A 15,334-nucleotide genomic window follows, 5' to 3' on the forward strand; every position below is an offset into this window, starting at 1 on the left:
TCCTACCTTCTCAACATCCTGGAAAGGCTATTATAAAAGAAAGGGGGAAAAGGCATCAGTAGAACATAGAATTCTGGTCTCTAAAACAGAATTAGCTGAAGTGTTTTCCAATTACAAGTAAGTTAAACTCAGTATATCCCTGGTTTAACAGAATCCTGTCATTTACATAAAGAGTTAATGACCCTATCATTGAGGGAGGCTGTAAGGTTCCACCAGCCAGTATAGGATTATGAAGTATTCTCATAATGTATTCATTGGAAACTTCCATTTACACCATCAGTCATGTTAGACACAATTAATTTTAGACAGTAATCATTTTCATTTTCTGTGTTAAGGGTACCCCAACATATGAATTGTAAAATTAATAATTATAGTACTTTAATTGCACTCAATTTCCTGAACACCATTCTGGCATTCAAGCAAGAACTTTGTCTGTATATTGTAATTTAAGTTGTCTACAGTTGTAAAATATGTGCTGACCTCAGTTTCCTCTTGTCTGTGTCGCTGTAATTGTTCCACATCATCAATCTCATAAACTTTAATTTCAAATGGTTCTTTCAAAGTGCCTGGCAAGGGTGGTAGATCAACCCATTGGCCAGTGACACTGGGTTTTCTTCCTAAGGAGGCAGCATCTGGCAGTGGTGCAGGAATCAGTCTGCGACGCTGGAGACCTAAAACACAAAAACAAACATTCCTCGGGATCTAAGAGACTAACACGCTGCAGAACATACTGCAGTGAATTAAAGAAAGATCTAGGTTCTCAGTATACTTAGGAAGAAATGCTTTTCTTGATCTTTTCCTTTTAGTAAAATACCCTCAGGCTGCTAATTGAGTTACTGCCTTGACAAAGTAGGTTTCATTTGGTTCCCAGATGGGAGCAACAGCAGTTCCTCTCCCAAAGCAGATGTCTGAACATCAGTTCTTTATTCCCTCCTTGCAGAAATATTTTGCCTGGACTGATTTTTCTTTGGTGGACTACAATGTTTTTCATTACCTTGCAAAGGCAGTGAGATAGTGAATAATCTAAAACTAATACTGATAATGACTTACTTATCTGGAAATCTTCTGCTCCCCCAGTTAAAGCCAAGAAAGGCTAAGATCCCTGTCACTGCACTACATCTTTGCAAAGCTCAAACAGTTCCCTCCAAAACTACTAACTGCTATTTTAGGGTGCTAAATACCTGCCATTTTCAGTGATTTTGTGGGATTGAGAGGCATTCAGAAGGCATCAACCAAGCTGCAACTTGAGCACCTCTAATGTTAAGATACCTCACACCTTTGCACCCAGAAGCTCAGTGCATGACAAAACTCACCAATTCTGGGAGCCTTCAATAGAATGCACCCAGATTTTCCAAGAAAATCATACTGCTCCATTATGCTTCTGCTAGGGTTCAAGTTTCATGAAGCAGAGACTGACTTATATCCCTCAGAAATGCAAGAGCTGGCACTCTGGTGCCCAGAAGGTTTTTTGTGATTATTAAGTCTCTTACCATTCTCTAAAAATCTGACCTTTACAGTATGTCTCAAGCCTGAGTACATGCATAGGGCTGGTCAGGCAACATTAACAACCCTGCAACCCCATCCTTAAGAAGAGGAGGACTGAAGGCCACCAGAAACAAGCTGAAATGACACAAGGTAGCAGTAAGTGTAAGCTGGCTTTAGGTGACTGGTGACAATAAATTTAGTACTTAATTGCCTCTTCTTATTAAAAACTAACTCGGAGGTGAAGAGACTTGTTTCTTCTGCTCTTATGAAAGGGAGCACACCAAACAGATAAGGCAGCTCTGCTCAAAAATACAATGCTGCCAAAATAACTTCTGGGCTGAGACCTGTACCACAGATGTAAGCCCAAGTTAAGGCTGTCAGATAAGCCCTGTCACGAACCCCAACATGAAATGAAGACAAAATCCCAGCAGGCACTCCCAAAGCAAAACACCTCCAGTGATACCCCAAAAGTTACCTGCTTTACATATTCTTAAGAAAAACATCTCTTATTCTTAATTGCATCCTTGCTGATTTCTAAGTAACGAGAACAAAATGGGAATGTTTTCAAAAGGGGAAGACTCGATTCTACTTCTACAAAACCATTCTCACAACCCAAATCCATTCAGCCTGAAACACCACTAAAGTCCTGTTGGATGAAGCCACCCACTGTAACCCTGACCCTGTAACTGCTGACAGGAGATCCCTCTGAGGAGGACACCAAACAGATGTGGTCAATCACATGCAATAAGCAGGTGAACTTCTTTTCTCCAAGAAATGGGAACCAAACACCAATTTTCCAATAATGAAGTTACAGGATAAGAGGACAGGTTTACAGTGACATACATGGGAGAAAGATGTGTCCTTAAACCCAGAGACTCCAACATAGTCTGGTGTTACATAAGCTACTCAAAGAATAGCTAATAATGTGCAAGGATTACTATTATTTTAGAACAATAACAGCTCTGAACCAAACATTTCTCGTAAGAAATATTTGATGCATTTCCTGGTAAACCGCATTTCATGCATAAAACACATTATTTTCTCAAAGTCTACAGCACTCCAAAAAAGTAATACATAATTTACAGATATAGAGCAATTACAACTGGAAAAAGAAATAGTTTGTCATTTTTAAAGACCGTATAAGTATTTCCTGGGGCAAAAAACAAATACAAATCCATCAGGGGGTAATGCCTTCTCAATATGTGTGCAACTTATACAGCTGTTGATATTGATTTGTGGGAAAGGTTTAAGAGGCAGATATGCTATGGAAAGAGAAGAGCAGCAAATATTACACTAAGTTTCCAAAATGATTTATCACTTGCTGAAGCAACTCAGTTTTCTTGACCAGAAAGCCCCATGAGATCAACTTCATTCATTTGGTTTTACTTCCAGAGCTGAGCATCGTGGGTATCTACAGGGATTGCAGTAATTGCCACTTCCCCACCAGAAGTTCAGACCCAGCACATTGCTGGTATTAGTTCCTACTGTATTTCCAACAGTCAGTATGCCCAGGTTGCTGAAGGCGGCTGCAGGTCATGATCTACATGGCACTGGTTGCCATTGGTTCTTTACAATACCACAGGATCTCAACCTAGATCTGAGAAATTGTCACTGTAACACCAACCATATGAGCCAGATTTTGAATCTGACTACAAATTCACTTGAACTGCAGCTGCACTTACATGAGCACCAGCAGTGAGAGCAATAAGAAAAGGCACCAGAAGGAAGGAAAGGGGACCTGGCCCCCATACACCCACTTTTTCTTGGCGTGGTCAGACACACTGAGCCAGAGTTGCCTCTTCCAAGCAGTTTCCTACTGCCAGTCAGTTTCCTACTGCATATATTATCCACACACACAGCCTAAAATTTCTTAATATAAATACTATTAGAGTGCAATACAATAATGCTGTGACTAGCTAGCAGCATTAACCTAGGAGTCACTGCATCTTACACACATGCCCTACTGCTCTAAGCCTTATTTTTGGGTAATGTAACACACATTTAGCAATCCTCATTAATTCACAAACACTCTTCTCCCCTCCCGGCCTATTCCTTTGTTTCTAAACTACAGTCCCAGCCGGTCTCTCTGGCCTTCCCTCACAGACACCTAGCAGCAGATCTTCTCCTCTCCCCACTGCCCTTCTCTTACCAGTCTTCCAGGATCACTCACTCAATCCTCACAAAAACTCATCAGCACTCAGCCAACACCTCACTTTTCCCCACCCACCCATAACACCTTCCTATTTGGGCCACCCTGGTCCTGGCCCTGCAGAGGGAGGAAGGAATGTCCCCCACCTGCCAGCAGCCACCTGCTGCCTCCTCCCTCGCAGGGAGGCTGCCGGCACCCCAGGCCACCCACACCTCTCCTGCCCTCTCCACCACAGCACCTGTGTCACACCTGCAGCTTTGAAGTAAAATAAATGACAAGTAGCTGCTGTCACAGCAATACACATGCACACACAAGCGCATGCAGTCAGTCCACCTCCCTGCTTTGAGCTTCCTCCAAGCCTCCTCTCCTCTCTGTCAGAGATGCCACAAAACGCCTCCATCCTCAGGATGCAGTGGAGCACCAGTGAACACCTGACCACATGCCCCTTCATGTCTTACCTGTTGACCGTTTCTTGGGGGATTTCAGGCTCCTCATCCGACCCGGTGATGACATCCCGCTCTCGCTCATGGAGTCGTGTGCCGAGGAGGCACTGCCGGTGGCCTCACTGTCCCGAATCATGCTCTCATAGCCACTGCTGCCCCCACTGTGGTAGAACAGAGCCGTCCTCCCCATGGCTGGCGGCAGCTCCCCGCTCAGGACGCTGCTGTTGTCACTGCCGTGCCCGCTGCTGTAGCGCTGTGGCCGCCGCGGCGCCGTTATCTTGCTGTAGGGAGACGGCAGCACCGGCATCTGTGACTTCTCGTCGCTGAGGTTGATGCCACTGTCATTGCCACTGTCAGAGTCAGTGGAGCCTCGGAAGTGGCCTGCCTTGGCAGAGCCGCCTGACACCAGCTCGTTCACGCGGCTGTTGGCCGCCCTCATGGCCTGCTTGGTGCCCATGATGGTCCCACGGCCGGGTTTGCCGCTGACAGGCTGTACAGAACGGGGGGCTGCCTTCCCACCAGGGGCCATGCTAGAGCCCTTCCCTGCAGGCTGTGCCAGGGACTTCACAGAGGAGCTGAGAGACTTTGACCCACTGGCAGAGAGGCCCCGGTTTTTATTCCCATTGGCTTGCACCTTCTGGTTAGCTGTGGGTTTTGCCTGGTTGTTTTTACCAGGTGCAGGGGCGGTGAAGGGCAGTGGTAAACCCATACTGGAAGCAACAGGAGGGACCCCCAGCCTGGGGACAGAACGTCCTGCCCGGCTGTTGCCATTGCTCCCACTGTCCCTCACCATGCTTGCTTTGGATCCAACTGATGTCAGGCTGTCACACCTCTCCAGAGACATGTGGCTCCCATATCGGTGAACAGTTTCACTCTTTGACGCCTTCACCTTTAAGCTGGATGTCATCTTGGGCAAAGAGTGGTCACCCTTCAAGTTCATTTTGCAGCTGGCACTTTCACTAAAGTAAGAGGCAGCTTTCAACCGCAAATCTGCTTCATCTTCAGCTTTTGGTGTGGCAGCTCTGGCAAAGTCCAGGCCAGAAGTCTTCCCCCCACTATTACCCAGACCAACAGGTTTCTGCTCCAGGCTCGATTTACGTACAGGAGGTGTTGGAGGTGTTGGCCCGCCTGGTCTGGGCAGCATGGTTGATTTCTGTGGTGTGTTCTTCTTTCCCAGGGACGATTTCAAGCTGCCAGTGGCCAAGGGAGCTTCTGAATTCCCTCGGGTCACACACTCTGGCAAAGTACTGTTAGCATGTGACACTGGCATCACTCCCAGTGTGGTGGCTCCCCTCTTCAGCTGTGGCATCTTCATCGCAATTTCTGACTTCTTGGCAGCTCCGTTGGAAGATTTGCAGGCCATTTCACAACCATCCACAACCCTCTGTGAACAGGCGAGCATAGTCTGTGACTTTGTTGGCCTGGAAGCTGTGCCAAAACCCTGGGCAGCTTTTTCTGGCTGCTTCTCAGTACCGAATGTGTGAGGTTTTGGAGACAGCAGCGACTCTGCAGGTTTTGCTTCCAAGTGATAATCGGTGCGTAACAGCCAAGGATCTTCAAATATACCATGTGGATTCTGCAGCTCTTTATAGCTGAGGACAGTATTATTGTGGATTGGAGAAGAGGTAGTTTTTGTTTTCCTAGGAAGACTAGAATGTATTGTTTCTATCACAGGCGCATCACGAGAATGACTAAATTTAATTTTTACTGGCTGATCAGTGACACAAAAAGCACTTTTTATCTGAGATGCTTTGGTAGTTTCAGAGGTTAGAGGGCTTTTACTGATGCCTGAGGAAAGCTTGCTGGAACTCAGGCTCTCACTCTCCAGCTCAGAGAAGCAAAATCCACTGTCATTCAGAGCACTTTTCAGGGGGACACATAAATGGGATGAGTCCAAGTTGAGGGGTTCCTCAGACTTATTACAGTTATAAGATGACTGTGCGACAAAACTGTCACTAGACTGGGCTCCATCACTTTCAATTGTACAAATGCTGACTTCACTGAGCCATGAACTGATGGAGGAACGTCTGCTGCTGGTAAAGGGATCCTTAGCAAAGGGCACAACAATATCAATATTTACACCAGTAGAAGTCTCCTGTGAGGTATAAGCATCAAACTCATCATTTATGCTGCTGATAATACTGACCGGCCTCGAACCCGATGCAAGGGCCTGAAGGGAGCAGTCACTGTTAAAGCTAATGATACTGGAAGGTCTCCCATTATCCATAATTCCACTAATAGAGAGCTCTTCCACCACTGTGAAAACAAGCTCATCCTCTCCATTCAGCTCAACAGGCTGCTGCAAAGTCACTGTGGTGGTCAGTATATCCCGATCAAAACATTTCCCTCTGAATGCTGACCTGAAGCTGTGTACCTCTATCGCACCTGACTGACTCTGGGTGTTGCTACCAACAAGAAATGTGCTTCCTAAAGGGTTTTGCTCGGGTTTGTTTCCCATCTGTTTGCTCATTCCCACAGGAGGAGTCCGAACTGCATTGCTATTGTCCGGCTCCAAATTCTCAGCTTTGGAGCTTGGGGAGTGTTCCCTCTGCTGTGGAGGGGGAGGCGCTGGGCTTGGCAAGGGTCTCTTCATGTACAAAGACTTTTCCTTAGTGACACATTCAGCTGTTGCCTTATTCTGCTCTGGATTCCTCAGAGGGCTACACCTTGAAGTCTGCAGGGAATCAGTGATTGTCTCTCTCTCCCCCTCTAGGATAGAGTCTATTATTTTGTTGTCAGCTCTGCTCTGCAGCTTGGAAAGCTCTGCTTTAAAGTAAGGTGTGCTATTTTCTTGGCAGTTGCCATTGCCACCCCTTGGTGCAACAGCCTGGAAAGGAAGGTTATATCCTTTTTTGGGAGATGCAGTTTCTTGTGGAATCGGTTTCTTAAATCCTCCAGAAGGAGAGGATACTTTTTCCTTTATAGACTTAGACTGTGCATTTTCTGTACTTCCAGGAACAGAACTACAATTGGACCCAACAGAGATTTCTCCACAAGCAAATTTCATGGGTTCCTCACTTCCATCAATGCACTCTAACCTTTCTTGCAGTTCAGCAAAAGTGTTGCATTTGAAATGGTCCTTATCAGAACTCCTACTAATAGCAGAATTGTCTTTATTTCTCTTCTTATTTAGGGACGGGATAATGGGAACAAACTCTGGTGGACCTTCGTTATCTGTCAATTCCCTGTCGGACAAAGCTGCACCGTTGGGACCAACATAGATGACAGTATCACAAGACTGTTCACTGCTGGAGGAATAATCAGGATCACTGGATATATTCAGGACAGGAAGGTCAGGGTCAAGGGCAACAGTTCGTGGGTGGAATGGTCGCAAATGGGGTGGTCTCCGGACATGTCCTTCCTCACACGAACTCTCTCCTCCAGACGAGCTGGATGCATACTGCAAATCACAAGTAATAGTAAATTTATTAGTATCAATTGATAAATAAGTATATACATGCACAGAAATTGATTAAAAGGCAGGTTGCAACATAATCCGTGCTTTGTGTATGCTATCATGACTACATCTAGTGAGAAAATATTAGAGGGAAGGGTAAATTAAAGTAACATGCTAAATAGATTTTGCTGTATTAGTGATAATATAACAATCACACCTTTTCAGATAATTTCCATTAAATATTATGCATTGTCTTTCTCCTCAATAGTTTTCTGTTCCTCCTCTATTGATTTTTAATTAATATTGATAGAAGCTTTTGAGATAGTTCCACATGTAAGCAAAGAAAGAATATGTGTTTGAAACAAAAAGAAGGGAATTTCAGGATTAAGGATGGGGGCAGGATGATGGCTCAGTGCCAAGTCATTTGTCAGTTCCTCTCCTGAGATTTTATGCATTTTGTATTACTTCCTACCATTGAGAAATCCCATGTTCCCCTACTGAGAGGTTAGGAAAACTCATTTTCAAGTGAATTAATTTCTTCTACTTTCTGAACTAACCTTGGATTTCTTCTTTCTCATGCGGTGGATTCGTGATGCGAGCTGAACAGTTGTGAGAGTCTCTGCATAATTGGCTGGGGAGTCAGAAATGTGTGCAATCATAGTAGTCCTGCAATTGATGTTCCCAAGTGATTCCCTCAACAACATTGTCAACTTGTTGTCCCTGTGCAAAAAAATGGTAACACCAGGATTATTGAAAGAAACCACCACCTTTTTTTGCAGAATTTTACACCACAAGCTGTGCTTTCACTCTTATGCATGCATGGTTCATGTAGATAAGAAATATGCTCCTCTTATTGGCCGCACTTAAAATGTGTCTAAATGTACACATACAAAAGTACCAATATTTTAATTTATTTGCCTGTGTATTTACAGTATGTAAGTCATTTTGTTGCTCAGAAAATTGGAAAACAATTGACTGATAACTAGTTTTCTCAGGTTTAGGTCATACTACCCAAAAGAGCTCATGAGTGCTGCATTTTCAGCTGAACAGACTTAGTACCTGGACAGTTACACTCTGTGAGCTCTATGCAAACACTTTTAACAATAATAAATAAAATACATCAGTGGAAATGGTAAGAAATCTCTAAACAGATGTTAGATATCAAAAATACAAGTGTCCCCCCAACTAATCTTCTTTCCATTCTGCCACCTGTAGTCTGCTCTGACATAGCAAAAGGGAAGCAGAACTTATCTCTGAAGGCTTTCCTGGTGATATAAAGCTTCCACTGTGGACAGTAAAGCTGACAAGACAAGTGACATTTTGTCCTCCACTGGACTCCAAGACATCTTTCCCCACGGCACCTTGGAGTAGAAAGCTCCCTGCTCCCTGAGCAGTTCCAACCCAAGGGAACTCCTGTCATGTCAGGTCATTAAACCACAGTAGGTGACCAAGTTGAGGATCTGCCCTTCCCTGTTCTAACCCATCCATCCTCTACTCATTACACAAGTCTAACAAGTAGCCTGAGGAAAATATCTCTCTGCCTAATACAGAACGAAAAAAACACCTGTTTGAGATGCATCACTAGATAAATATGTGAAATGACATGATTGATAATGCATTATAACTTTGTGCTGTTGTTAAGACAAGCAGCAATTAAATTTAAGGATTGAAGGCCAAGTTCTGGTAAGGGTGCATACAATGTCACTGTTGTCTTTAAGCTGGGTTCTCACAGGTGTGTTTGACACAAAATTTTTGTCACAGACACTCCACAAAGGAACACACCTAAACATTAACTTCTACTAAACTAATGTGCAACATGGTGGTCCTTTTTTTTTTTTTAATTTAAAAGACTTATCATCCAAATAGACATGCGGAAATAACAACCTTTGATGACCATACTGATCAATACTCAATTATTTTCCAAAATTTCAGTACAATTTTTACATTTTCAAAAAGAAGAGAAAGTCCTATGAAATTTGGATTCAATTATTCACAAAGTCCAACTGGCTGAGATCAGCCAGAAATTCCAAATCCAGGAAACAAAGAGAGAGAAGGAGGAAGAACATCTTAGCCATTTTTCCCTCACTTTTTTCAAGAATCAAACCCTTCCCAACATTTCACCCAAATTCAGTATATACTCATATACCGTTTTTGGCCATCTAACTAAGAATTTCACGTTACTTGAACATTTGAGAACCAGTGTGTGTGTTAGAATGGACAAGTAGATGAACAGATATGTGTATCTGTAGGAGTGACCTTAAAAGAAGACAGACCCCTCTCTGACAGCATTTCCTTTAACTTCATATTACGTGAACAGTAAATTGTTGATGCAATCCATTTCTCAGGTAACACCAGCCACAAATTAAAGATAATGCAGACTAGAATTGACTTACTTATATGGCACATGCTTAGCACCATTAATTAAGGCCAAAATTACGTTGCCCAGGGCAGAGAGAGACAGACACAGAGAGCCTCCTCCATCTCGGCTCTTGCTCAGCACTTTTTCACAGCTCCCTAGATCAATGAGATGCAAACGACTGCGTCCTCCAGACACTAAAACAAAACGGGGAAAAACAGTTGTACATCATATTCTTGCATGGAGTCAAGCCAAACTTGGTATTCAGAAGGCATTCAAATGAGGAGAATAATGAATACAGAATGGGATAATGACCAAATTAATATTTAATTGTAAGGAAACAAGATATTAGTCACAGCTACAGAAGTTACAGGTTGACTCAACTGGCTTGAGAGATGATCTCTAAGTTAATGGCAAATTATTATTAAAACTAATCCAAGACCACATAATTTAAAAATAAACAATATGGTAAGAACATTCATACTTCCTCCTTTGCCACTCTTCTCCATGCGATACTGGTATATGTGAAGAGTAAAGAGCATGTGTGAATTCCTCCTATCTTCCTCCTCACATTCAGGCTTGCTGGTGCTCCTGGCAGCAATTGCAGCATCAAGGAAAAAGGCAGCTTTCTCTGCTGTTGGGGCCCTTAGCTCACTTTGGTTTTGAAGCTTAAATATAGACAAGAAAATGACTAATTAGCACAGGGGCATTTTTTTTATTATTTTTTTGCTGAACACGTTAAATCTCCAGGGCACTAAGAAAAACAAATATGTACACCATGGGAGATGAGCTTATAAATTAAAAGCAATAAATTTTTTTTACAGGCTTAAAAGTTGTCATAATTGCTGTCAGATAAAAGGAAATAAAAAGTAGAAGAAAGTCAGGCTCAGAAAAATCTATGTTGTGATATTCATTATACCTGGGTTCCACATATTGGATCTTCTCTCAGATAAACCCCAGGAGACTGGCCATCCTGAAGGCTGCCAGTGGCTACTTCAGCTAACAAATCCTTAAGGTTTTCATCTTTGCCACTGATCTCTACAGCAGATACTCTAATAGAGAAACGAGTTCCAGTTTTTTCTTTACGTTCATTGATCAATTTGAAGAGCCAAGAAATTGCACAGGGGATGATACCAAGGCTTTGTGTGGAGTTATCTTTCCCAATCATGGTAAAAGATTTTCCTAGAATGAAAAGACAAACATAAACACAATTAACCTTTCTTGTACAAGGCAGTGTGTCTTCATATTGCCACCTGATATCATCATGGCATTACATGTAATGACATGTGCTGCACAGATAAGGGAAAGAACAGATGAAAAAATTCAAAGTATTTAATTAATAATCCATTACTATTTATTCAATTAGGTTTGCGAGTTTTATAAGCCAGACTCACAGCAAATTGACATTAAAAACATCTCTGATCTTTTGATTTTCATCACAATGCACCTACATAAACTTGCTCTTGAATAAGCTAATCTGATGCTACATTTCACCTTTTCAAATTAAAACTTACAATCACAGTGTAGAAATAAACCATGATAAGTTTGCAAAGCTAATTAAAAAGAAATTCTAATCTATTCATATACTCCAGGTTTATTGTTCCAGGAGCTGACAGCATGTAATTACCAGACTGACATAGTAATTAACTGTAACGAATTTGGGAGCTCACCAAGCTTGACATGACCAAAGCAAAATATGCAACCATCTGCACCATTCACAACAGACTGGATTACTTCTGCTACCGTTCCAGAGCATACCTCAGCCTGAAAGAAAAATTGGAGACAAATAAGTGAAAGAGCATATACTGCTGTGGTTTTCACTGTTCTTCTGTAATGAAATGAATTACTCAATATTTTTGAGGTGCAATATTCTCCCCATTTTTATGGCATCAGTCCTATTATTTTAGTAACTATGCTGTTTTAAAAAATAATAAAATATGCTCCTACAGCCCACAATAGTTTTCAATTCTATTAAACCTATTCTCTTGGAATATTGATTCTATGACTAATGTAGCAAACTGAATACTATCCAACCAGGCTTCCTGCTGGTATAATAGCTTAGCCAAGGCTATTCAATAATAGTAGCAACTCCACTGAAATTAAACTACTCAGGAGTGCTCACAGGAATTAAAAAGACATCCATACTGGAGAAAATGCATTAAGATCCCTAAATAAGATTTCATAGTATCACATTTTCCTCTTTCAGTGGAAACATCATCATCAGTAAAGAAAACTTGCTAAAATACTTGATTGTGCTAAAACCAGTTTATCCACGTCAGGGAAGGTTTCAAATACACAATAAGATGATCTATTAAGTAGAGCAACTGGGGGCAGGGGAGGGGGCTGCTGTAAATATGTAACTACAGTGAAATGATACGGCTCTGCTTGCAGATGCATGGCAGCAAGCTTGCCTGCAGCAATAACACCTCCACAGAAGGGGCTGCAGTGGCCAACGTCACCCAAAAAACGTCACAACAGGCCACCCAACAGGCCTGCCACAAGGAACTGAAAAGCCATCCCAAACCAGAGGTCAACAGCCTGAAGGACTGGTGCCAAAAGCAGCAGACACACAGGCTGTGACCAGCCACCTTGCAGCAGGGCTGGCAGCGGAAGTAAGAAAGCCTCACTTCCAGTTCTGGACTCATGTTGAGATTGCTGTTGCACACTTCTGCACAAACACCCTGTTTGAACTTATGCAGGATCTAAAAAGAGCTTTCAGATGTGGTCACCTGTGCTTTAGGCACTGATGTGTGGGGGAAGTTATTCTCCATCTTTACTGCTTGTCTAGAATTTAGACTCAATAGATAGTTTCTTATCTACAGTCTGAGACCCCAAAAATTTTTAAAAACCCTAGCAGATCTGAGGAGGGGATTATGAACTAAACCTTGTCATATTTTCTCAGCATTAATAGACTATTTTCACCTTGGATGCTTTGCACTCTGTTTTTCACCCTAATTTTTTTCAAGCAGTTCAGACCTGGTGTAGTTCTTCAAATGCCGTTGAATTAGTTCTTTTTTAAGCTGTTCTAGGATTTTATTTTCTGAACCAAAAATTTTTCACAGAAGGAATTATCAGATGTCCATGAGTGCAACCTCACTGAATATACAGCAGACCCCAATCCTCTCAAAGACCAGCCACCCTGTCTGTGTAGCAGATTTCAGGCCTGAGGCTACTACTGAATAAATGCTACCTTTTGCAGGCCAAAAGAAAGACATGCACCGCCATCAGCACAACCATCAACGTAAAATAATCAGTCAAAACCACAGTATAAACAAACTGGAAAAGGTGCAGATAATATAAAAGCTCCCTGTTCCAGTAAAACAATCCCAAGGGGTTAGCTTTATCTTTCCTCCTAACAGCATTTAGTTTAACATTAAGCACATGTTTATTTCCCATTGAAAGCTGTGGGGAAGGACTTTATTTCAGTCCAATCAAATGGGTTAAAACCTAGCTGGATGGAAAACTAGATTTCAAACTAGCTGTGTGCCTTTCTTTAACAAGAGAATACACAAGAAGGCAATTTCATCAGCAAATCTATCTCCCCAGCTATTATTGCTTAATTTTACATCTCAACTAAACAGAAGATGTAAGAATGTACCCACTTGTTTATTAATTACCACGTTTTTTTCCAGGCATTAAGGCAACTCATTCAAATAAAATTCCCCAGAAACAGAAGGCACTCCTCAGGCAATCAAATGCAGTGGCCAAGAGAAGACTCAAGAGGTTTACGTGAGTGACTCCAGTACCTGTGAAGCATCCTGGGGGAAAACTGCATCAAAGGCAAACATCTTTGGGACAGCAACAATGCCTCTTCTGTGACCTGCATTGGAAGGCCCAGTTGCTGCTGGATCATAAAATGTGATTTGCTTTTTTCGTGGGTCTACCTTTAGGAAGGACATGGATTCAGACGTTTCGTGTGTCCCTTGAGAGGAACAAATCCTTACCATCACTTTCACCTGCAAGGATTCAGAAGAAAGCAACAACCTGAGTTCCCAGCTACAGATAAACATATGCTAAGCATTCCTCCCAAACCCACTCCCTTTCCCATGATGTGTTTGTTTGTCATGTTTAGGTGTGTCAGAACAACCGTGGGACAAAAACAGAGCCAGATTTTCCAGCCTGGGGTCTTCACTGAACTAATTAGGTTTCAAAGGTGCACTTTGTCTCTTCAGCTGATGCTGTTCCAGTTTTACCAACACAATTCATAAATGTCTGATCTGCAAGTATGATCCACTGTAGGTGTAACATGATGCCAAAGAAAAGAAAATTCTAGTCTCCTGCCTTTCAAGTACTCAATGTGACCGAAGGGACACTTTGAAAACCAGTCTGGATAACACAAGGCTCAGACAGCTACTGCATTAGAAATAAGTCTAGGAACTTTCAATATCTTATTCATATTATTCTAATAAAAAGGTGTCTCTTTTTCAACTGTTCCAGGCAGTTGCCTTTATGCTGTCATTGCTAGGCTCTTCAGTGCTTAGTTGCAGATTTAAAAGGGGGAGGGGGGAAGAAGGGAAAATAAGTCCAACCACAAACCACTAAAAGGTCAAAAAAGCTTGAAAAGAAACCTCTCACAAAGGTACATTTTTATTGCATCACTACAAATGATGATATCCTACACAGAGGTTTTAAAGACAGTATCTTTAGAAAGCTCCGACATGTTGGCTGTGATTTTCAAAGCACCTTATGGGAGCCAAGTGACTGGGTCTCAGGAAAATTCAGCAACAGGTGCACACCTGCTTCTTTTAAGCTTTCTGGAAATCATACTCTTACTTTAAAAACCTGTGAAATACTGCCTCACACCCACTCACAACCATTTATCCTTATGAAATGCTCCCATGTCAGAACCAGCATGTTTTATACACCTTGCACTGAAGTAAATTACTATTACAGGTGCAACTTCAACTCTGAACTGCCCCGCAGATCAGACTTCAGAGAAAAGCAATGTTCAGTGAGAACTACTTTTTCCACGGTGTATGAAATGTTTCAGTAACAAGCTGAGCAACACTACAATCTCCTTATTTAACTACCAGACAACTCTCACAGCACCAGAGTTAACCAGGTAGTTGAAGAGCCTCCATGGCTGTGATGTACCACAGCTAGAACAATTTACATATGCACTGTCCACAGCACCCATCAGCACCTTCCTATTCTGCAACACGGCTACTGAGCCACAGAATACCCACTCCTGTTAAAGCACATGGTTTAGTGGTGGGCCTGGCAGCGCTGGGTTAACAGCTAGACTTGATCTTGAAGATCCTTTCCAACCTAGACAATTCTAAGGTTCTGTGAGTCAGGCTCCCTTTTAACCCTGAGCTGGATATTGCATGTAGAAGCTGGGTTTAAAAGCACTTGTATCTGATAAAGAATGATTCTCTATTTCAGTAAGTTTTTTCCTAAATGTAACCTTAAATGTGCCAGAACAATTTGACTCCTACTTACTTAGTTTCTAGAACATTATGCCATTAAAATGGTGTGCATTTACTCCATGAACACATTCTTTG

At 42.3% G+C, this 15,334-nt stretch overlaps 2 protein-coding genes and 1 long non-coding RNA gene across 3 annotated transcripts in view; 1 reads left to right on the forward strand and 2 right to left on the reverse strand.

Moving 5' to 3' along the window:
• ASPG (asparaginase) overlaps window positions 1-15,334 on the reverse strand; it is a 324,997-nt gene that overhangs the window by 155,559 nt on the left and 154,104 nt on the right. The gene's annotated exons all lie outside the window — the stretch shown is intronic.
• Window positions 1-15,334, reverse strand: part of KIF26A (kinesin family member 26A) — a 96,490-nt gene that overhangs the window by 2,508 nt on the left and 78,648 nt on the right. The window contains exons 6-14 of the mRNA XM_068192277.1: window positions 13,577-13,786; window positions 11,501-11,594; window positions 10,750-11,012; window positions 10,315-10,498; window positions 9,868-10,027; window positions 8,032-8,194; window positions 4,093-7,477; window positions 481-671; window positions 7-27 (exon numbers count right to left, since the gene is read on the reverse strand). Of these exons, the coding sequence (XP_068048378.1) occupies window positions 7-27; window positions 481-671; window positions 4,093-7,477; window positions 8,032-8,194; window positions 9,868-10,027; window positions 10,315-10,498; window positions 10,750-11,012; window positions 11,501-11,594; window positions 13,577-13,786 (4,671 nt within the window). The remainder of the gene's footprint in view (window positions 1-6; window positions 28-480; window positions 672-4,092; window positions 7,478-8,031; window positions 8,195-9,867; window positions 10,028-10,314; window positions 10,499-10,749; window positions 11,013-11,500; window positions 11,595-13,576; window positions 13,787-15,334) is intronic.
• LOC137475217 (uncharacterized) lies at window positions 12,296-14,331 on the forward strand. The gene is made up of 2 exons (XR_010999755.1): window positions 12,296-12,442; window positions 13,463-14,331. It is a non-coding gene; the product is annotated as an uncharacterized lncRNA (long non-coding RNA).

The sequence above is a fragment of the Anomalospiza imberbis genome, chromosome 6 (assembly GCF_031753505.1).
Source record: "Anomalospiza imberbis isolate Cuckoo-Finch-1a 21T00152 chromosome 6, ASM3175350v1, whole genome shotgun sequence".
NCBI classification, from domain to species: Eukaryota; Metazoa; Chordata; class Aves; order Passeriformes; family Viduidae; genus Anomalospiza; species Anomalospiza imberbis.